This window comes from Bicyclus anynana, chromosome 22 (genome assembly GCF_947172395.1).
Source record: "Bicyclus anynana chromosome 22, ilBicAnyn1.1, whole genome shotgun sequence".
NCBI classification, from domain to species: Eukaryota; Metazoa; Arthropoda; class Insecta; order Lepidoptera; family Nymphalidae; genus Bicyclus; species Bicyclus anynana.
The window spans coordinates 7008680-7033614 of record NC_069104.1 but is presented as its reverse complement, the minus strand read 5'-3'; the positions used below and the strand labels follow the sequence as shown (position 1 = coordinate 7033614).

General features: G+C 37.2%; 1 protein-coding gene across 3 annotated transcripts in view; it reads right to left on the bottom strand.

Moving 5' to 3' along the window:
- The window catches only part of LOC112050664 (semaphorin-5B), a 99715-nt gene that overhangs the window by 66287 nt on the left and 8493 nt on the right, over positions 1-24935 (bottom strand). For all 3 annotated transcript variants that reach the window (XR_008251972.1, XM_024088972.2, XM_052888326.1), the window contains exon 2: positions 8621-8738. Coding sequence is in view for 2 of the 3 variants with exons in the window: in XM_024088972.2 (XP_023944740.2) it covers positions 8621-8717 (97 nt within the window). In the remaining variant the exon portion in view is untranslated. The remainder of the gene's footprint in view (positions 1-8620; positions 8739-24935) is intronic.

Genomic DNA, 24935 nt, shown 5'->3' with positions numbered 1-24935 from the left:
CTCGAGCCAAACTCCATTGCAGCGGTGCCACATTATCAGAATTTAACAAAACAAGATCACCGACTTTAATATTTGGAGATTTTGTAAACCATTTTTGACGCTGTTGAAGCATATGTAAATAATCCTGCCTCCATTTTTTCCAGAACTGTTGTGATATTTGTTGAACTATCTGCCACCGGTTTAAGTGATTATTTGAAACTTCTGTAATATCATATTCCGGTACAGAAAGTAACTCACGACCGATCAAAAAATGTGCAGGCGTTAAAACTTGAAATTCGTTTGGATCGGTAGACAAGGCGCATAAGGGTCTAGAATTTAGAACTGCTTCAACACGAGAAAATACAGTAGTAAGCTCTTCAAACGTCAAACCTCGAGTTCCAACTGTACGTTTTAAATGTAGTTTAGCCATTTTAATAGCAGATTCATATATGCCACCGAAATGACTCCCTGTAGGAGGGTTATTTTTCCATTCAATGCTACGTGAAATGAATTCATTTGACAATTCTTTATGATTGGATTTTAAGAATGTTGATACTTCAGTTAGATGTCTATTAGCTGATGAAAAATTGGTAGCATTGTCTGAGATCAAAGTCCTACAAATTCCTCTTTTTCCCGTGAAACGATCTAGGCACGCCAGGAAACATTCGGTAGTTAAAGATGATATTACTTCTAAATGCACCGCTCGAGTGGCACAACAAACAAACAGACACAGATATGCCTTAGAAATACGCGCGTTCTTTCGTGTCGACTCTTTAATGTAAAACGGACCCCCTACATCAGTGCCTACTGTATGAAAGGCATGAATGTTCTCTGTGCGAAATTTAGGTAATTCACCCATCATAGGTTGCCTAATAGTTGGTGTGACTCGAAAGCATGCTATGCATTTAGTCGTACGTGATCTTATAACTCTGCGAGCTGATATGATCCAGTACTTTTGACAAAGAATACTTTGAAGTGTACGTGGACCGACATGCAAATGCAATTTATGATAATAATCAATTAATGAATTTGTAAAATTACACTTCTTAGGAAGAAGCAAGGGATGTTTTTTATTGAAGGGTAAGGTTGACTGGGATAACCTACCCCCCACCCTGAGGAGTTTGTCTGAATCTATAAAAGGATTCAGTTTTTGCAGGAAGACACTGCATTTCTCAGCCTTGGACACAGCACCTATGTCAGCTGCAAAATGTTGAGCTTGGACACTCCTGATTAGAATCTCATGAGCCTTTCGCGTTTCTATAATTGAAAGACTCTTCCTCTTATCAGGTTGTTTCCGATACTTAAGGTTATTTATGAACAAATAACACCGCGCCACAATATTAATTAATTTGGCAAAACTTGAAATTCTTTCTGTTAATTGATATATTAAATTAAACTCTGGTGACTCTGTAGTATTTGAAACTAGCAAAGAGACTACCGGTTTTAGTTCAGGCGGATTGTCATCGCGAAACTCTTCAATTGACTTTATAGGCCAGGTCGACCTGTCATCATAAAGCCAATGAGGTCCGTTTAGCCATTCTGTCATCTCGAGTAGTGCTGAAGGCAAAGCACCACGAGAACAAACGTCAGCTGGATTACAAGCGCCTGACACATGGTTCCAACAGGAACTAGGGACTACATCTGTGATTTTAGCAACACGAGTCGCCACGAACATTTTGAGTATGTGACTAGGCGTGTTGAGCCAATTTAAAACCACGGACGAGTCCGTAAATAAAAGTAATTCTGAAACTTGAAGTCTGTTTGAGACAATATCATTTATATATTTGACCAACTTTGACAATAAGTGAGCAGCCATGAGCTCTAGACGTGGAATAGAAACTGTCTTTAATGGTGCGACCTTGGATTTTGCCATAAGTAGGCTGACCTTATTAGTAGCGCCTTCAGTACGCAAATATACTACGGCAGCATAGCCTTTTGTAGATGCGTCACAGAAACCGACTATTTGACACGTCGTGTAGTTTTTGCCAACCGCATGCCGATCGTGCTTAATATTCGATAGTAAATGGAGCTCGTTGACATAGGCTCGCCATTGAGCTTCGAGCGCAGTCGGCAACTTTTCATCCCATGTCAAGTTTTGGGACCAAAGTTGCTGCATCAAGCACTTGGCATAAAATACACAGGGAGCTACGAACCCGAGCGGGTCGAATTGACGTCCAATCTGTGACAATATTGTCCTCTTAGTCACCACTGGGTTGGATGGTGCAGTCGAAAAGGAAAATGAATCAGAAGCTGGTGACCACTGCAGACCTAATACTTTGATGGAAAAACTGGTTTCGTCATCAAACTCTAGCGGTGTTTCTCGATGGTCATCTGGCAGGTGCTTGAGAACTGGCAACGAGTTGCTAGACCACTTTCGTAATAGAAAGCCACCACGTCTTAACAGAGCAATGAGCTCATCAAGCAAATTAATCGCTTCTTCATCGGAATCTACCGACCACAGAAAGTCGTCCATGAAGAATGCTGTTTTGAGTACATTGGCTGCTTGTGGGTAAGTCTCAGCTTCATCATCAGCTAAAGTGTGCAATACTTTTATAGCGAGATAAGGGCTACTGGCAACACCATAAGTGACAGTGTTGAGCTCATAAACTTGAACTGGTTGATCTTGAGAATAACGCCATACTATATGTTGATATGGACGTTGACTCCGCTCGATATCTATTTGTCTGTACATTTTACAGATATCAGCAGACAGAGAAACTCTTTTAAGTCTAAAATTAATTATTAGCTGGTTAAGATCAGCTTGAAGTTTGGGCCCAGGTAGTACGATCGAATTGAGTGAGTGTCCATTCGACGTACGCATGGAAGCATCGAAGACCACGCGGTGAGATGTAGTAGTGCTCGAAGGCTTCACTATACAGAAATGTGGGATGATATATTTCGAATCCACACTTTCTATAGACCCTAAACAAGTCATATGCCCGAGTGACTCATACTCATTCATGAACTTGTGATATTCTACTTTGAGTTTATTTTCACGTTCAAGCTTCGATTCTAAATTAGTAAGACGTCGAATAGCAATTTTACGCGAATCACCAAGCTCAGAACCCGGTCTCATGGGATACTTAACAATATACCTGCCGCTGCTGTCACGGCTATGTTCTTGAGCGAACAACTGTTCCGCCAAAATATCATCTGGGTTTCGAGGAACCTCAGATGGAATATTTTCCAAGTTCCAAAAGGAGCTCATTATGTGATCTATATGTGTTGAAATACCACAAAAGTTGATGGTGCTTTGCTGACTATCAGGTTGAACGCAAGTTGGTACTAACTGGTTTGAATCCTGAGATAACTCAGTTGGACCCGCTATAACGTACCCGAAGATCGAATTCAAAGCTACAGGCATACCACTCGTTTCTGGTAATATCCGCCTGCCATCGTAAATATACGGGAATAAATCACCGGCTATTAACATGTCGATAGGTCCCGGTTTATAAAACCAAGGATCGGCTAGACATAAGTTTTTAAATTTATTTATCACCTTATCAGGCAACGGTATGGTGGGCAAAGCACCTATAATTTTTGAAACTATCACTGCATCAGTCGACATCAGAGGACTATCTCGATTTATGGGTTTGACTTTGCATGTGGTTAGCCCGAAATCTTGCACCGTATTGCCACCTAACCCTAACGATTGAAAATGACACTTACGGCGGGCCAAGCCTAATCGCAATGCTAAGTCTTGCGTGATGTAGCCCGTCATCGCCCCGCTGTCAATAATACAACGCACGGAGTGGAACTTTCCCCACCGATCCGCAACATGTACTATGGCAGTCCCGAGAATTACAGTTAAAGAAGCCGAACACGTAAGCGCAACCGCATTATTTGATATGTCAATATTTGAATCAAATGCCCCATGTAAAGAAAAATGATGGTTTTTACTGCAGCTGCACCGGACTTGACTGGTACAGTCAGCAGAATCATGCGAACGTAAACAATTTTCGCATAAGCTTAGTTTTCTAATTGCATCTAATCGTTGAACCGATGATAGTGCGATATATTCAGGACACCGATAAATAGAATGCGATTTTTTGCAATATAAACATTCCTTAGGATTATACTGTGTGAACGCACCCTTAGGATTTTTAATATTTGAATGAAATGACCTATTAATATTTTTTGACTGTGTGAACTCGGCTTTAGGATCACCAGGTGACACAACTGACGATAAAGTAGTTTTTGATTTATTCAAATAATTTTGCTTCGAAGAAGTAGGTACTTGACTGTTCTTGACTTGAACCTGTTTAGTCGGATAAGCCGATTTTGATGACACTTTCATCTCTGACATTTCAAGTATACGTACTTGATTTTCAACGAATGCAAGTAAGTCACTAACTGTGGGAATGAAATTTGGTTGTATTGACTGTTCATATCCCCGCCTAGTAGTTGCGTCCAGGGTCCTTATTGCTATGAAAAATAGTATGAACTCCGATAAATCTGCAATTTTTAATAATTTAAGTGCCTTGATATTTTCTTGAAAAGTTTGTAAGAAATTATTCAAACCGGTAGACGATTCACTTTGCAACTGCTTGAAGGTAAATAATTTATCCAAATAATTAGTTGCTAGCGCCCGTTTATTATCATACCGCTTGTACAATGCATTCCACACTAGAGAATAATTCTCAGCGCATACCGGTAAAGATTTGACTGTGGTTAACGCTGGACCACTCACCGATGAAAGCAAATAATAAAACTTTTCAATATCACACAATTCTGGATTATTATTTATCAAAGAATCGAAAGTGTCACGAAACGTAGGCCAACACTCCAATGAACCATCAAAATGATATATTTCTAACTTAGGTAGCCTAGGCTTTGTGCTAACACTAGATTTATTACACTCTTTTTTACTATCATTACTATTCGAAGTATCAATTATTGTCGCGGCTGCGGCCTGTATTGCGTAGTAAATACTGTCAAAATTCGTTATATCCGAATATGTAGGTAAGTAGTCTGGATCGAACTTTTTATTCAAGGCACATATCTCATGCACGGCTGCATCGTAATTTGACTTAACTATTTTAAGGTCATTGAACCTTGCGCGGAACAGAAAACGATTATCTTCGTTATCAAGGTTTTTTGTTAAGTCAAATAACGACTGCAGTCGCATGAAACACATTTCTTTAGTTATTACGTGAGGCTGCAGCAACTTATAAAGATCTTGTTCAGATTTAGGATTTTTCGCCATTTTGAAATGCGTACACGCGTATCGTCAATGGCGTCGGTTCGTTCACACAAATTGAAAAAATAGGTATATAATATGTGATTTGAACTGTGAAATTTAATGTGATGTTTATGTACTGTATATATTGATATCACAACGGGTACAATCCGGCCGAATGACCAAAATGTATGGTTTTGAATTATTAATTAAGAGAATTGTACCTCAAACCTCAAACGCCCCCGGCGTCGTGCGCTCCGGCTCGTTTTCAATCCGGAATCTGGATGCAGCGGACATCCACGTCGTGCAAAACACCGGGATGATTGTTCAATTAGTTTCGCTAAAGTCAATTTAAATTTCACCAGTAATCACTCAAAACTTCGACTTTTTCAATGCGCGGCGCGGCTAATTTTTGCGTGTCGCGGCCATCTTCTTTTTTCATGACGTTAGCGCCACGGTCGGCTTTTGGCGGCGGCGGTTTGCGCGGGAGGTTTCAAATATCCGACAAACTACCTAAAATAATGGCCCACAAAACATAATTGAAGTTATACTAAAAGCACAAAAGTCTCAGTCATCTAAAAATAGAACGGGCGAAGCGAACCTTCAAGTCGACTAGTTTTTTTTGCTCATGACTGAGTAAAACATATGTCAAGGACACAATAGCACCGCGTGGTCCCCGTATCCCGGGGCATGGTTTGTTAGAAACAGCCATTTTAAAACTACACGCAACATGTGCTATTTTAAATAGATGAACAGAATAATTATACTTGTACAATGATAATGCGACAAACCCATTTTTTTTTTTATAAAAGAATATTTGCCTTATTTTTTTAAATATGACCAATATTCCCATTCCCCTCCAACTAGTCGAGACAGACTGTAATTAGGAGTGGGTACGACAATAGTCCAACGGGGCGGGGATCGAACCACTACCCCTCGGTGATGAATCCGACCGCTCTTACCGTTGAGCTATTGAGGCTATTTATCTTTTCTGTAACTATACATTGTTAAAGTGACGAATGCCGAAGTTCTGCGACGCGTCAATCAGAAGCGTGAACTTTTGCAGACCGTCAAGACGAGAAAAGTCGCGTATCTAGAGCACGTGCTACGACACGAGAGATACGAGCTTCTACAGCTCGTCTTGATGGGAAAGGTTGCTGGTAGAAGAGGCGTTGGTCGCAGGAAGTCTTGGCTGAGAAACATCAGAGAGTGGACCGGGATCGCGAGCGCCGCACAATTATATCGCCTCGCGAAGAATAGAGACGAGTTCAAGAAACTGACTGCCAACCTTCGCTAGTCGGAGAGGCACCCTAAGAAGAAGAACTAAACATTATGGACTACGAACTTGCGACAGACATACCTTATTTTATCGATAAGTTTGTCATGCTCTTATAAGTAATAAGTAATGTATTTAATTTTTTTATTTATATTATCCGTAAGGAGTTGTATTTATCTCACCTAGCGGGCTAACTTGTTAAGAGGAGGATGAAATCCACACCACTTTCGGTTTCTAAACGTAACCGTACCGTGACGCTTAATCGCTTGGTGGTACGTCTTTGTCGGTATGGTGGTAACTAACCACGGCCTAAGCCTCCCACCAGCCAGGCCTGGACCAATTAAGAAAACCTCAATCAGCCCATTATTGAACCCAGGACTGCGCTACGGAGGCTGTCAAAATGTTGACTGCAGTGTTTGAAAAGTAGTAGGTTGGAGCCTTGAAACTGGCCAAGTAGTGTTTTTATCTGGGTCTTCTATCTGATTGTCTAAGTGCCGTAGGCTCAGTAATGGAAAACTCACGTTTCAAAAAAATGTGATAATTGTTTTTCAATCTAATTATTTATAAAATCTTATTATTTAAAAAATGTCAACTAGTCTATTGGCTACACCTATGATAGGGCTGACATAAAATAAAGAATGTCTGGCTAACGCAGGCTCTAGTTCTATTACATTTTTAAGTGTAATCTATTCTCAGTTCCGGCTATGTTATATTGAGATTTAATGACTTCAATCACTGAACAAAAAGTTGGTATACCTAGAAGCTGACTAACACACAAAAAATAACCAGTTCAAGAACTTTTAGGAATCGGTAGTCGCTGTTGCTAAGCCGATTCGGTTTTTGCATAGAATAAAGCGCGAAGTACCTACTTGATTTAAGCTTTAATATGATAATCTTTTTAACATAAAAATGGAACCGACTTCAAAGACGTACCTATTTCGTTTATTTTGATTTTCGAGACTAAATTTCGAACAAAACAAGAATTTTTAAAATTGCTTAATTAATGACGAAGTTATTTATTAAAAGAATAGAATTAAAAAAAAACAAAAAAAACATACGCTTCGAATTGAGAACATCCTCCTTTTTGTGAAGTCGGATAAAAAATAAGAAGAATTAAAACTATAACATACGAAACAGATTATAACAAACAAAATTGAGCATAGGTACTTAGGTAAGTTCTAATCTTAACACTGAAAATAATAATTCTTATTACGCCAATTTCTACATTTTCTAATCATGCTTAATCTTTCTAATAATGGTTAATAATTGTAACCAGTTAAAAAAAAAGTAAACCACCTCAAAGTAGAAAACATAAATGCACATAGAATGCCGAGTAACTACTGCACTGTTTTTAACTAAGTATGATGTACCCACTTCCATAAAATTAGTTAAAGGGATTTAAGTCAACGTCTATTGATAAGTTTCAAATGGGTATTAAGGACCCCGAAGAAAAAAAAGGACTAGGTTTACGCAAAGATAAAGCGCAAATTAAAATGAATACCAAACTAACGACGTGGTGATTCAAAGAAGTGTTATAAACCGACTTAGTTAAACAAAACAATGGTATTGTTAAGTTAACCATTGTCAATTAGTCGTCATGCTTATCCAAAATGTTACTCAATGATAGTTGCTTGAGCGCTTTATGTTCTGTAGTCATGTCACATTCAATAAGTAATATAGAGATGATCATAATTATGGGCAAATAATAATTAAAAATTTCTTAAAAATACACCAAGTCTCCATAAGCCACTTAACCACAGAATACATATGTATAAGCCTTAACACTAACACTAAAAGGTTACAGCCGTAGACAGATAACACAATAGACAAATTATTTTCGGCATGCCACTGCCGCCAAAATAAAGATGAAGCGATTTTTACATCCTAAAACATTACACTAAACCATATTTTCACCAATACATTTTAAGCTCACATGTTGATTATAATTTTGTAATGTAATATTATAATGTGGCTCTAATTTCATACTCATAATATGATTATTCTTGTTTGGATCATCGTTAAGCACAAAACGCCAACCAAAAACCAACAATCGTAAAGCCTTGTCTCGATTTTTACAATTTCAAAAAATATCCTCTTTTTTGAGGGACCGCAATGGTTCCTTTCTATCTGTCTTTATACTTCTCTGTCTACGGTTACACCAGTGATGTAGTTTAAACGTTCAATACCTTGTCTATTGATTATCCTGAAGTCATCTTCGGGTAGTTCACCTTTGCTGAGAGCGCCGAGGAATATGATCGCCGCAACTTTGTATACCCCGATCATCCTGCTAGACGGCTATTTGCTCTGCAACAAATAACAAAATTTTATGTAAATTTAATACCACCAATGTTTCTAAAGATAACGTTTGTCATTACTATCGTTACTATCTAAGATTCTTTATTATTATTCTAAGGTTTATTATTAACAACCACAGAGAAATTAGTTCAAGTTACCCACATCGGTATCGGATAGATCTAATAAAAGCCTCACAAGGACCGCCCTGTCCCTGTTTCTTAGACAGGAGTAAGAATTTGAATTGAGTAATAATTAATGAATTTGAATACAGACAAAAATGTATTCAAATTCATTAATTTTGTAAGAAACTCAACTGTTGCTCTTTTAAAATAAGCAATCTTTCTTTACAATTTTAATGAGACGAATATCTTAACATTCCATGGATTCACCGTGCAGGTGCCCGGCCCATCGCGTGGTAGAGAGAAAACACCAAGCAAAGTCTAGGACTTGTGACTACTGGATCTAGAGTTAAGGAATTCCTTAACGATCGATCAACAATCCCCTTCTCTGCTCGTGTTGTTCTCCCTGCTTATCCAAATTTGGTAAGATCCTACTAGAGCTGCTTTGGATACTCGTTCTAATATAGAAAATACGAAGATCTATTCTCTATATTAGAACGAGAATAATCTAATATAAGAAATACTTCTTTAGAGGCCAAGGTCTCTAAGCAAGTTATAGAGAGATTTTGCTGGTAATCCTCTCGCACCTACTTCTACGGCGTACAGCCTAACTACATAGCCATTTTAGTCAGTTCCTACTATAATAAAAAATACGAAAGCGTAATATGGACATATTGATGTATGGATGTTTGTTACTCTTTCACGCATTAGAGAGAGTTTGCATGTAATCCTCTCGCACCTACTTCTACAGCGTACAGACTACATAGCCATTTTTAGTTAGTTCCTACTATAATAAAAAATGATACTACAAAGGTTACTTTTATTCAGAAAAAATCACGGATCCCACGAGAAATTACAATTTGTAAATAAAGAAATTTGAATTATGAATTTGAGATATGTGACTGAATGGATGAAGTCGCCGGCATTAACTAGTTTCATGCATAAAATTATTAAATTCTACTTCTAAGTTTAAAGCCGATCTTGCACTTTTTTGCCATACCTAAAAGTGACACATGTCTGTCGTGTAGATTTTATCTATTGACGAGTTTAAGCTCCTATACTCTTGACGCCTCTGGATTCTGTCTCGGGGATTAGTTTTCGTGTTAATTAAAATTCCAATTTATTGTTTTTTGGCTACCTATGGTCACGAATAAAAGATCTAACTTCTAGGAAGTGTCACATCATCATCATTAAACAACCTATTATAACAGCCTACTACAGGGCCAGGCTTTATTATAGGACGGCTTTTTGATAGTGTTAAAGAACGATAAAAAATACGTTCATACGTTTTTAGTGTTAGTACATTGACTATTTTAGATATTATACGACTGTCTGTACACCAAACAGAAAGGTTTACAGCTCAGCATTAGCCGTTCATTACAAAAAAGCAATGCCCAGCGCTGATTTTCAGCTGAGACTCGGGTGATGAGATCAGGTGTTAATTACAATAATTAATGGGTCCCACAGCTTAACTCTGGATTGTTAATTTACACTGATTTCTAGAAATAAAGAAAAACTTAATAATTCATAGCCCTCTTCATCTTCGTCTGGACCCATATTACATAAGTCAACCTCCGGACTTACGAGACAGTGGTTTCACCCGTGTAGCTCCCATTCTTCTGGGAATACGGAGAAAAACATAGCCCATTTTACAAGCTGATAATTTTGCAAATAAGTCCAGTATTTTCTGAGCCTATTAAATGCAAACATACAATTAAATCTTTCCTCTTTATAATAGTACAGTATAGATAATTTCACATTACAAACATTACCCTCCCGACGCAGTCGGGTAAAAATAACGAGTAGAGGGCTTTTTTGTTCCCACGTTATCACAGTACCGACAATCTTCGCCTCCATTTGCCTATCTGCCGAGGCTTTATCTGTACTTAACGTTGGAATGATGTTTTATTTTAACGGTTTTAACGCCGACAACATTACGCGCGGCTGTTCTTTACAAAAAAAGATTCTAGTTTTTACAAAATGTTTTGTGGAGGTCCTGTTGACAGCTAGCTAATGACCCACTTGGCCTACCCTATCTATAAATGCAAAAGATACTTTAGTCGTATGCTTTTTTGCGAATTTTCAAGATATAGATTAAATAGTCATCGCTCGCAACTTTGTCTGCATCATCATCTCCTTACCCTTATCCCACTTAAGTAGGGTCAGAAAAATATGTCAATCTTTTCCATTCGTCTCTATTGCTCGTTAACTCATCATCCACTCCTTTTACACACATGTCCTCTTTCACACAATCCAACCATCTCTTCTTTAGCCTTCCTCTCCTCTTATGTCCTTCCACTTGCACATTCAACATTTTTCTAGTTATATGACTTTCCTCCCTTCGATATTACATGTCCATACCAAACTAACCTTCTACTCCTCAATTTTTCTGTCACTAGCGCCACCTTCAGACTTCCTCTTATATACTCATTCCTTATTTGCAACTTTGTCTGCATAGCAAAACAATTTTAACTAGTACGTATTACGAATTCGATTTCTCATGAATCAATCTATCTTATGATAAACACTGTATTCAAATCAATTCCTTAGTTTAAAAGTTCTAAGCGTACATACGACTTTATGTTAAGACTAGCGCGTCCTGTGACTTCTTTCACTTTAAATTCAGGTTACGAGGTACTTAAGTTAACACAGTTATCATGAAATCACAGAGAGACACTACAATTTTATTTATTATATGTATTGATTGACAATACCTACTACTCCTATGTAGACTAATTAGTAATTACTATTAGGTGTCATGGAATTTTCTCGCAATCATTTTGTGATTAGTTTGTTAATCTGTATTCATCCAGGGGTCAGATAACTTTCATATCTCCTTTATTAGACCAATCTATATTTTACTATATTTTGCTATTTACCGCCGCATTGGAAGACGTCTTTAAGCTTCTGGACTGGGGCGGACTTGGCATCAACATCAATGGCGAGTACATCACTCAACTGCGGTTCGCGGATGATGTAGTCATCATGGCACAGACTCTGGATGACCTTAGTACAATGCTCAATGACCTCAGCAGCGTTTCTCAACAGGTGGGCCTGAAAATGAACATGGGCAAAACAAAAATAATGTGTAATGCTCATGTATCGCTCCACCCAGTTATAGTTGAGAACGCTGCACTCGAAATTGTAGACGAATACATATACCTAGGACATATGATCCAGTTAGGTAGGTCCAATTTCGAGAAAGAGGTGAACCGTCGAATCCAACTCGGCTGGGCTGCATTCGGGAAACTTCGCGACATCTTTTCGTCCGATATTCCTCAGTGCCTGAAGACAAAAGTCTTCGAACAGTGCGTGTTGCCAGTGATGACCTATGGTTCCGAGACTTGGTCGCTAACTATGGGCCTCATAAGAAGGCTCAGAGTCACACAGCGGGCGATGGAACGAGCTATGTTAGGAGTATCTCTGCGTGATCGAATCAGAAATAAGGAGATCCGCAGAAGAACCAAAGTCACCGACATAGCTCAACGAGTTGCGAAACTGAAGTGGCAATGGGCGGGGCACATAGTGCGAAGAGCCGATGGACGTTGGGGTCCCAAAGTGCTGGAATGGCGACCCCGCACTAGTAAGCGCAGTGTTGGCCGACCCCCCACCAGGTGGACTGACGACATCAAGCGAGTCGCAGGGATTCGCTGGATGCAGTTGGCTCAGTATCGTGATGTTTGGAAGTCCCTACAAAAGGCCTATGTCCTGCAGTGGACGTCCATCGGCTGATATGATGATGATGATGATGATATTTTACTTGTTAAATTAGTCCTTCTTCTGTATTCATCCTACTCGTATATTCGATCAGTGTACAATTTTAGTTTTTAAATTGTACAGTCCTTCTGCTGTCTTTCAAAATAACTTTAACTTAGTCCTCACTTAGAATATGAAGGTTACTTTTTACTAAACCTACCCTACAAGTAAACTTGAAATGTATCAGAAGTCAGTGGCCTTACACAAAAAAAAAAAAAATAAAAAAAAAACTCATCAAATTTGAAACCGCATCTAGAAAAAGTAGATTGTAATTTATGTCGTTTATCGGTCAGTGTGGTCTAATATTATGTTCGCGCGATATTACGACCGGAATCGTGTTTTACGTTGCGCAAAAAAAAATCCAATCACCTGGTAACTGTTAACATGCTAGTGATGTGAAAACTTGACCAAGTAACGTTGGTTCGACTATGTATGTCTATACAAGAAACAATTGCATAGACACTAACGCACTTATTTATAAACATGGTTTAAATCTCAAATTTCTTCAATCTATAGTGAACTTTAAACAGTAGAGATTATGTCCACTTCTTGTCACTTTGAAGAAAATTGAGGTTGAAATCTCAATCCATGTTAATGAATATGGAGGTATAGAAGCATAATGTGTAATTATGTAGACGTATCTACTACTAGCTGACGCCGCGCGGTTTTACCCGCGTGGTTCCCGTTTCCATAGGAATACGGAGGTAATATATAGCCTATAGCCTTCCTCGATAAATGGGCTATCTTACACTAAACGCGTTCAAACAAACACACAAACTCTTCAGCTTTATAATATTAGTATAGATTTTTTGTCAACCATACGCCTACTCTGATAGTAAACTATGCACGCAACTGTGACACGTCAAACAATAATCTAAAACCAGCGCCTGTTGACGTGTTTCGAAACCCTAAATAAATATATAATAAATACATACTCGTACATACATAATCCATGATTTAAAATCAGTAGGAATTTGCGATATTTTTACTACGAGTTATTTAATTAATGTGTTACTGTTTCTTCCATAACATATTCATCGGATCAGATTTTCATAAAATTAGATTGAGGCCTGTTTTATTTAACATAGTATCTGTGGTTTAAATACCTAATACAAAAACAAGTATAGTTACATTTTATTACTACGTAACTCATTTTATAAATTATCTGAAAACGATTTGTACATATTTTAACTGTTCTACCCTATTATAATAAATGTTCTAAGTAACTAATACCTTTTACCAAGCTAAGGATTACATTGCAAAGACGTTACTTTGAATATTAGTACACACTTAACACAGTCTTACACAGTAGCTCTAGAAAATTATAAACACGAACTTTATAGACTCATCGCCTTTCTAGTTTAAAACATTCAGCGGCTGTATAATTTTTAATTACACTAAATATACGAGGTCATAAAAAGAAACATTTATTGCCAAAGTCTCGAAAATTAATGACTTTTAAAACAATTAATCTAATCTGTAGTCGAATCACACTTTTCACATCACTATAAAATTAAACAGAGCAATCAATAGAATCGACAAATGCCGGCTGAGTGATTGAATGTTATTGCCGAGACAAATTAATACAACTTAATCGCTCCCTTTAATGAAGTGGAGAAATGTTTTCTTCATAATTTATAACGTTTATCAGTCGCATGTATCAGTGAGGTTCTTAACTTTCTAGTAGCTGGAGATATAAGAACTGCTACTTTAAATCAAGGAGCCTTTACAATTTACTAGGAAGTTTACATGAAATTTTCAAGTTAGTTAGTTAGTCAATAAATCTTTTTAACAATAAAATTTAACCGACATTACTGATGTTATTTTTTGCTTTTTAGTTTATTTTTGTGATTTTGAAGTCGGTTCAGATTTTTTGTTAAAAAGATTTAATTTTTCTGTTTTTAGTGTGTCCTAGTACAGTGAACGAAAGCGTCACAGTACGGGCAATTTAGTTACTTTCATTTTACACAAAATTATTGAACCGCTTTCCATGAAAATTAAATGGGACCAATCTGGAAGTATACTCTTTCAAACAAATAAAGAATTTTCAAAATTGGTTAAGAAATGACGAATTTAACAGGTAACAAACATTGAGAACCTCCTTTTTTTTGAAGTAGTTTAAAAAACAATACATAATTAAAATAAATAAGTTGTGAAATGATATGTGTTTTCTCCCTCAATATAAGGCAAAGTAAGGCTTTAGTATAGTTACCACGGCACCGGAAAAATAATCTTCAAACATATTTCATACTCGATGTAACAGACACGAGTTTCAGCTAAAACCTATCAGTATGGTGACTTGTGAACTTGTGATACGATTGATTGTTACGATCCAATGTAACGGATATGGACCCGCCCGAGTTGGCAATAAAATGATGTTTCTCACGACCATGCATTATGTTCATTGTTAAGTAGCAGTCAGGTAGGGAAACAGCAAGTAATCAATTTTAAAAGAATATCTACGCGTACTCACTGGCGCAGTTTTTAATGCAGTGCGTTTAATTAAAGGTCCTGGGTTCGATTTCCAGCGCGGGTCAATTTAAGATTTTAGATAATAATTATATACCCACAAAGGGAATGCCCATTTCCGGCCCAGGTCTACACTAACCACCCGGCAATTTACTTATATATGTAAAAAATCTCGATAATTCTACTTTAATAATGAAATCATTACTTTATCAAAAAAAGGTTGCTAAAACGTTTTACGACATTTTTAATTCATAAAAATACAGCTTCAAATGGCTTACTTACTACTACTTACTACTTACTTACTTGGCTGCTTAGCTACACCGGCGATCATCTTGCCCTAGAAGAGTGATAAAAAAAAAATATTTTTCTTCAGGAAACTTACTTTTATTAAGCCAATTATTTAACCAGATTCTTATTTATACATCATATTATCATCTACATTTATTTTTATACGGGGTATACCTGGGTTCCCTGGCATTCCCCTTTGGTTCACGGCTGATCTGGTGGTATCACCCTACCGGCAGAGAGTTACCGCCAAGTGCCTATCGTTCTGCTATGATGCAGAATCGCAAGAAGAAAGTGTAGAATAAATGCACCTCTCCCAATTAAGCCCGCTACTATTATCACATCAGCCGCCCAAGCCATGTTACTCGTACATATAGATTCTTTGTCTACAAACGCTAACGCTTCAAAAATGAAAAATCATTAAGTAGTAATGACATTTGTTATCGATTAGTCACATGATCAAGCTATTCCTATTTATTACCTAGTCAAGTTTACTATTCCTATTTATTTCCTAGTTAAGTTATTTACTGTAGTCACCATGTTACATGACATCTCATCCTTAGTGCGATCGATACATAGATATTGTTGTACGTTGATTTGTTTTACGAAACGTACCTACAAATTACGAGTATCTTATCGTGGTCTGCCTCGTTGTTCCAGTAGTTAGATTATGTGGCTTCGGAACACGAGACCCTAGATTTAGGTCCTGGGTCGGGTGTTAAGATATTAGTCTTTACGGTTTTTGTTATTATCTATATGAACAAGGACATACACCGTGACAAAAAAACGACATATAGTCTACCAACAGCAGCAATTTTGAATATATCGTTCTTCTTTTGACCCGAAATAGCCTCTCGCAATGACCTCCAAACACAACGGTCTCAAACCGCCAGCATCCAGCGGCTTCGTGCTTCCACTTCAGCTTCGCGACTCGCTGAGCTGTGTCAGTGACTTAGGTACCAGATGTACCAGGGATTCGATGGATGCAGGTGGCTCAGTATCGTGATGTTTGGAAGTCTTTACAAAAGGCCTATGTCCTGCAGTGGACGTCCATCGGCTGATATGATGATGATGATGATGATGTTACGCTCAAAGATCGAAAACGCTCAGTGAGCGGAAAAAATCTCATAAGGCATTGTGGTCACAGTAAAACATCCACATGGCGTGTTCCAGCACTTTGGGACCCCAACGTCCATCGGCTCTTCGAACTATGTGCCCCGTCCATTGCCACTTCAGCTTCGCAACTCGTTGAGCTATGTGGGTGACTTTGGTTCTTTTGCGGATCTCGTCATTTCCGATTCGATCACGCAGAGAAACTCCAAGCATAGCTCACTCCATCGCCCGCTGACTGACTTTGAGTCTTCTAATAAGGCCCATAGTTAGATCTACAGATTGCTACAGGTTGTTTATTTCAAGATATACTATCGTTCGTAAACAAACACTATGAATAAGTATGTTTATTAACTCTGCGCATATATTATAACACAAGTACTCTTAATTGGTTCGCCCTACATATAGAGCACTTACTGATTTAGATACGCATCGAGGCAGCCATTTTAATATGATAAATAAATCTTGATTATACGCTCAGCTGATAAAAATAGATTTTTTATTCAATGCAATAACGTAACCGGATTCCATGGTTTTACCATTTACATTGTAGTTGTACCCACTCTGCAAAGAAGATGGTTACGTGTGTTTGATCTTCAACGAAAAATAACCATTAATCAAGGTAAGGTTTATAGGGGGGACTGTAGTAATGAAAAAATAAATCATGCGGAGAGATAATAAAATTAATAATTAGTTGTGTGCATTTTAAGAAATGTCTCAAACGGTGAAGAAAAACATCGTGAGGAAACCTCCCAGAACCATACCAGAGAATTTTCTTAATTCTCTGCGTGCAGAGATTTAAGAAAATTCTCTGGTATGGTTGAGTGCAGCGTGAAAGAGTGTGTGCATTGGGCCAGCGTGGTGGACTATTGGCCTAAGCCTACTAATTCTGAGAGGAGACTCGAACTCAGCAGTGAGCCGAATATGGGTTGATAACGAATATACTTAATTGAAAATTTCTAAACTGTTTTTCAAGTCAACATTGTTAAAATAAATTGTAAATAAAAATAATATATAAATAAATAAACGAAACAATATTTAATCACCCTTGAAGATGTCTATTTAAAAAAAATAGTTAAAAAAGTTCGAATAGTTTCGTAAGCATTATTCGCCATTGACGATCAATTATTCTCACGTTTCTGCAGCACCCACGAGCACGACTCTAACTGATCGTGTATTGGTCGCTGCGTGCATAACGGCTACACTTACGAAACGTCTTCGCTGCCGTTTGCGCTGCAGAAACGTGAAAATAATTGACCGTCAATGGCTGACTTTATCGAATTACGTATTGAAATGTATACGGAAACGATGTCACGTAGAAGCCAATTAAAGGTGTTAACTACATGTAATTTATTGCATCCAATTTATATTATACATACATCTGTAAATAATAATAAAACATTAGTTATTCTAAGGCTTTAACACTCCACTGTAACCTGTTATAGATGTATTACAAACCGCAAGCACTACATTTAATAACGATTTGCATAAAACATCCGTTATCAGATGTGATTACTGTTAAGATGGGCACAATAATTTTGCTCCCACTTGTTCTGAAATAGCTTCATTATTAAAAATACATATTGATGTGCCGAGAGGAAAACCATACAGCATTGTCTTGAAGATCGCATTTGTGTACCTTACCTTTCTATGGTCAGAACATCGATACATACCTAGTTCCTTCAATCTACTAAAGGAGGTGTAGTTGTTTCATCGTGCTAGCCAGTGTGTAAGCACTGACATTTTAGCTCATAGCATTGTGTACTGTCACCGCATACACAAAAAAATTTGGAATAATATCTTATTTTTCTAAAAAATATAATTTTATACGATTTACAAATACAATAATACAGCGGTAGTAGTGCATATTTTATTATTGTGGTTCGATCAATTGAGTTTCTTAATGTAAACCACGTGCACGAAAAATGGCGCACGGAGCATGGAGACAACGGAAGCCGGTATATATTGTTAATATCGGTTTTATTGTTATGTAAAACCGTTATATTATATTAGTTACTGATGATTCACAAAACGGGGAAACCACCACATGGCATCAAATCTTATAGGCCCATAAGCTTATAACCAACCTTGTCAAAATTATTCTCAAAAGCCCTTCTGGAAAGATTAACTCCGATTCTAAATGAAAATAACCTGATTCCTCCTCATCAATTTGGCTTTAGACAGCATCGTTCAACAGTAGAACAAGTCCATAGAGTGTGCGATAAAATTCGATTTATAGTCTTAGGACTGATCGCAGATTGGCCGTACAAGAAAAAAAATATATATTAGTTATATACAGGATGCTCGGAAGTATTTCCCATAACTCTGGGATTATATTCTTTACCGAAAATTAATTAAAAATGTTTTTTTATAATGACAAAGTTCTGACAATGACAGCCTCCGAGTCTATAGTGTCGTATCCACTCATAATACAGGGTTGTCGCTTATTTAGAGTACTTTTAATATATTGGTTCATATTTATCACACTAATATTATAAAGACGAAAGTTTGTGTGTGTGTAAGTATGTTTGTCCTCTTTTACGCTGCGGCTACTGAAGCGATTGGCTGAAATTTGGAATAGAAATAGATTTTACTCTGGATTAACACATAGGCTTTTTTGATCCCGGAAAAATCCATGGTTGTGAAAAACTGAATTCCACGCGGACGATGTCGCGGGCGTCCGCTAGTTCTTTAATAACAAAGTTTCATAAGCGCTGTTATATTAACAACGCTTCTGCAAATCCAGTTCAGTCAAGTAGTTACAGGTGCGCCGGGTTCAGAAGCAAATTTATTGATATTGCCGATAGCGTGATCTATTTCGATACTGCGGGTCGATTGCCCAAGATTATTTACCCATGTTACGATCGCAGAGTGTTTACAGAGATAAAGTGCTTTTTAACCTAATTGCGTTTGAAACCTAAGGAACCATTGCGTTAGGGTTGCCACGGACCTACGTGCAAATGAAGCATGACAAAGCTTCGTCAGTCAATAGACAAAATGATTTTGAACGCCATAGCGTATTTTTTGTTTTAAAGATATCGAAGTATTGATAAACGGTCTAAATTCATAAATCAAAATAAAATAAAATAAAGTAGAAGTGAAGTCATAACAAGTAAGATTTGCTCAAGTTCTTAAATAAACAATAAGCAAGTTTACTAATTAGTGTTTAAAAGTATTTACGTAGGCTAAAAATGTACGGTATGTTTATAATTCAGACTGTCTTTTAACAGTATTTTAAATCCAATTAAAAAATTTATTTTCGGTGACAGTCTAGCTTAACGTCGAATCGAGAAATATAAGCCAATCTGGTTATATTTTTGGCTACTTACGCCTTTAAGGAACGGTGACAGTCTTATTTAATGAATTAATCATGATATTATTATATTTTACAGACGAATAATTACGAGAATACACAATTTTATTAATCAAATTATAGTCAATATATATATATTATAAAATATTTTGTGTAATTATTTACTTTTTATATTTTACTTTCGGAGTCATAGATCAGCATTCGCCTCGTCAAAAAAAATTAAAATTACGAGTATTATTAATTTTGTATTGTATTAAATGTTTTATTTTTTCTACTAAACTACTTATTGCTGACAACCCTATACTTAATCGCTAGGAGTCCCTACTAAGAAATCTTAAATATCAGAAAAATTAAATTATCTATTAAGTAAAAGCGCTTAGCTTAGCGCTTTATCTGTTCTGTGAAGTAAACAATGTCTCCTCATTAGAATAATGTCTTTGAAGTTTCCAAACCCAGTTGCTTGCTCGTATCTACCGACAACTTTCAACTTTACGGGATCTATTGGTATTTAGGATGGAGGGAAGTTATTAATTAATGCTTATCCTGTCGTAAAGTGCGTTTTGTAATCTAACGCGTTAATCGGAGATTAATCGAATTAACTGTGTACTGTGGGTTCTTAACTAAACACTGTTTAATCGGGCACGTTAATCTTATGAGAAATGTAGAAGGCAAACGAGGTAGATCTCCAGATGGTCTAATCTTTTCAAGGAAACAGGAGCCCGCACCATTTACAAATGGCCACCGACCGTCTCAATGGAGTATTGTCTATCGAAAGATGACTAGCCAAAGTGGTCTCGATCCTCAGTCATGAGCGACCGAGTCGAAAGAGAGAGAATCTTCAGGGGGGCATAAAAGCAATGATGGTAGTTTATCTATAGGGCATTCTAGGGATAATCTTAGGATCTACTGAACCGATTTTGAAAATTCTTTTACCACTAGAAAGCCACGTTATTTGTGAATGTCTTAGACTCTATTTTATCCACGCTTTCTTACGGGAACAGAACCTACGCGGGTACCGCGCGGCGTCGCTATTTTTAACCGTCTTCAAAAAGGAGGAGGTTCTCAATTCGGTCGGTATTTTTTTTTTTATGTATGCACACCGATTACTAAAAGACGCCTGGACCGATTTCAAAGTCTTTTTTTTTTTTCAAACGGTATAGCCGTTGTATATGTCTAATAATTTAAGCCGTTTCTGACAGGACCACATGAAACAACACTCAAAATCTAAATTTGAAAGATATTCTCACGTGGCTTGAATTGATACATCACCGGCTTAGCACCGCCTTCATACTGATCACCAGGTAGAACATATTTATGTTATTTTTCACTTTTTAGTTTAGTGGGTACGTTTTTAGGTTTTGAAGTCGGTTGTATTTTTTTTTATTAAAATTTTTGCGATTGTAGAAAGATAATATACTCGTATGTAACATGGCTAGAGGCCTAGTAAGCGTGTCACTCGTCTGAAGACTCTCTTGTAGTATCACAATCTAACTCATTTACGAGTAATGCCTTGATCACACGTACCGAGCAAACGGACGAGAGAGTAAAATGTTCCTCGGCCGAGACAGTGATGTAAGCGAGTAATTGTTCACACGTGTTTTGAAATGAGCACAAACAGTTCAGATAAATTGAGACTACAATTCGATTATGATGGACCCCAAACGAATATTAGAAAATATACGAAGTTACTTATTCCACTATTAGTAGAACGTAGGATTTAGTTTATATAGCAGTTTTTTTATATAACTGTATATATTTACTAGTTGTCTCGACAACCCATTTATTACTAACAGACATGGTGTATTTTATTTTATTTGGAATTGTTATAAACGAAAATTATTATATGCAAAGGCGCATGCGGCGACGTGACGATAATCATGTGGCCGTCGGCCGAGTGGCGAGACAATGCATGTTCAGAACTGGCGAGTGAGCGAGCGAGACAGTGCGGAGACGCGGGAGGGTGGACACTCGGCCTAGTATATAGAACGGGAGCCGAGCTACTGTCTCGGCGCTTTGTTCAGTCGACATAAGCATCGACGAGTGCTCGGCCGAGCACTCGTCGATATGTTTATACGTACTGAGTACTCGGCCGAGGGCACTGCCTCGCCCGTTTGCTCGGTACGTGTGATCAAGGCATAACGTTGCCTTAAAGTGGTACAACATAATTATACGTTAATACAAATATTACCATAGCACTCACAGCTGATAAGTACCATCACGCCGATTGACCTGCATCGATAAGGCACCTATGTTTACTCATAAATAGTAGTATAACTCCTTAACAGATAAGCTGATATGCCGCTCATACGTAATTACATGATACAGTCGAGAATAAAAGTACAATTACAACAGTTCTGTATTGAGCAAAAATTATTGTTATTTTTACTTAACAGAGATACTAATTAAACGCAGCCACTTAAATAGAACTCCACCATCACTTCCCATTGTAGGCCAAACATACGTTATTACTACTTTATTACTTATTACTTTTGTGAACTAGATTATAATTGTTTTCTCTATGTATAGTATATACTTGATATCTTAGAGTTTGTAGTACCTATGAATTAATGGATATCTATAACTAAGAAGTGTACATAATATCTAAAAATTGTGAAAGTTGTGAAAATCTTTTAATAGCTAAGCATTAACCTAATTTATCAATGTAATTAAATGTAAGCATGAATTTAATGTATTAGCGGTTAATTTTCCTTAATAAATAAATAAATACGTCAACGACAACGAAATATGTCTCTTGAAAAGACATGTAGACCAATAGCGACAAAGTTTTCCCAATAGCAGCTTTTTCGTCCCAACGCAGTGAAAGCGACGCTGTAGGCCTACGATGCGTGCCTCGACAATTAAAACGAATACAGTTCAACACATAGGCCACATTTTATCCCGAAAGAATCCATGGTTTCCCGAGATCTGCGAAAAACTAAGAATGTTGATGATATAACTCTTTCACGCCTCGACTACTGAACCGAATTAGCTGAAATTTGGTATTGAGATAGATCATAGCCTGGATAATACATATACATAGCACATAGATTACTTTTCATCCCGGAAAAATCCATGGTCCCCGCGGCATTCGTGAAAAACTAAATTCCACGCGGATGATAATATTACAGTCAAACAAAAACCACCTTGAAAAATATAATGATCACCATTCGGATGTACTGAACCCTAAAAACAAGCAATTAAAATCAATCGCAGCGGAGTCCGCCCGCAGTGCTTTCAAAAAGTTAATTAACACACTACGGGCCCACTTGCGGCGGTGATATCACTATAAGCTGTTGACACAATACGCCCGTATATCAATTTTGATTTTATTGCCGAAGACGGCATTGTTTCAGACCATATAAGACACTGGCTTTGTGCCGTACTTTGTATGTTACGAAACATTATGTGAACGCTTTTTATAAGGACAACGACCATCAAGTATCCCTTTCAAGGAAAAGCACTTTTATTAATAAACTTCACAATTTTTATACAATTAAGTACATACATTGTCACCTACTCGTATAAGTAAAAAAAACTTCATTTACTTAAACTATAAAAATACAAAAATTAGTTTTTAAAGTAAGTAAGCACTTACTTAAGTATTCCAAATAAAAAAAAATGTTAGTTTAACTTAAACTTAATAAACTTAATTTACACATATAAAAATACTTACTTATACATATAATATTATATAACTTTATTTTCGAAACTTAGGTTTTAAAATCGACTTTTAATCGTTAAGTCAGAAATTGATGGTCAATTATTCTCACCTTTCTGCAGCGCAAACGGTAGCGAAGACGTTTCATAAGCCGTCATGCACGCAATGACCAATCAGTTATAGTCGTGGGTGCTGCAGAAACGTGAGAATAATTGATCGTCAATGCCGTGCATTGTGGTTTTCAAGCCCAATCGAAGGCTTAATAAAAAGAAAACATCTTTATTACTACTACACTATGCCACACATATACATCACAATTATTTCAGAATAATAACCTGCGATATGTGGTGTAACCTAGAAGAAAGTCCCAGTTCAGCATATTGCTATATGCTCCGCATAAGCAAAGAGCATACAGCGCTGATTTTCAGCTAGTACCCCGTTCCAAGTGCCAAGCAACATAAACCCTATAAAACATATATTCATATGCATATGAAATCCAATTCCATTTATAGCAGTCATTCTGTTTACCTACTTAAATAACGCCTTTGCTGGTGTTTTACCTCATATATGGCTCGAGGTTTATGAAATATCTCAATCAATCAACAGCCTGTATTCGTCCACTGCTGGACATAGGCCTTTCCGAGAGCGCGCCACCACACACGATCCTCCGCCTTCCTCATCCAGCCACTTCCCACTACATAACATAGCCCTTTCCATAGCTCGCTGAGCGACTTTATATATATTTATGAAATATCTACTTACCAAATAATAGATAATTTATAGACCAAGGCAGATAATGAAGAAATTGGCGTAGAAGCATTTTTCAATAAAATATGCCCACATACGTTTCTGTATCTGTGGACTACGCCGACGCACAGAAAGATAAAATAATGTTGCGATTGTAAATTCTAGCGATATCTACCGATATTTATATCGTTCGTACCAACATTGCTGTTGTATTTTTTATCGAAATACCGATATTTTATACCGATATCACATTTAAAAATCGGTTTATTTTGAAGTTAAGTATTAAAATAAAGATATTTTCTTATCCAGCTAAGTAGTCAAACTTCTCCGGAAATCATTGTTTTATAGAACGACTAGGTGACGCCGCGCGGTTTTACCCGCGTGATTCCCGTTCTCGTAGGAATACAGAGATAGTATATAGCCTATAGCCTTCCTCGATAAATGGAGTATCTAACACAGAAAGTATTTTTCAAATCGGACCAAACAAACAAACTCTTCAGCTTTATAATATTAGTATAGATTTCCATTACCCATGACCATTTGCAGGAGGGAGGAAGAAGGGAGCCCTTGCCAAGGCCTTTGAAGGCTATGTGTTTACCACCCTCTTGAACACTAAAGGTTAAGTACCCTTAGCAAAGCAAAGGTTAAGTTACCTTAGCACCCTACAGCCAAACAATAAAATTGGCTAACTCGTGGGAGCGAAACATTACTGAAAATGCTATGAACCTAGAAATATATAAATTCCCAAA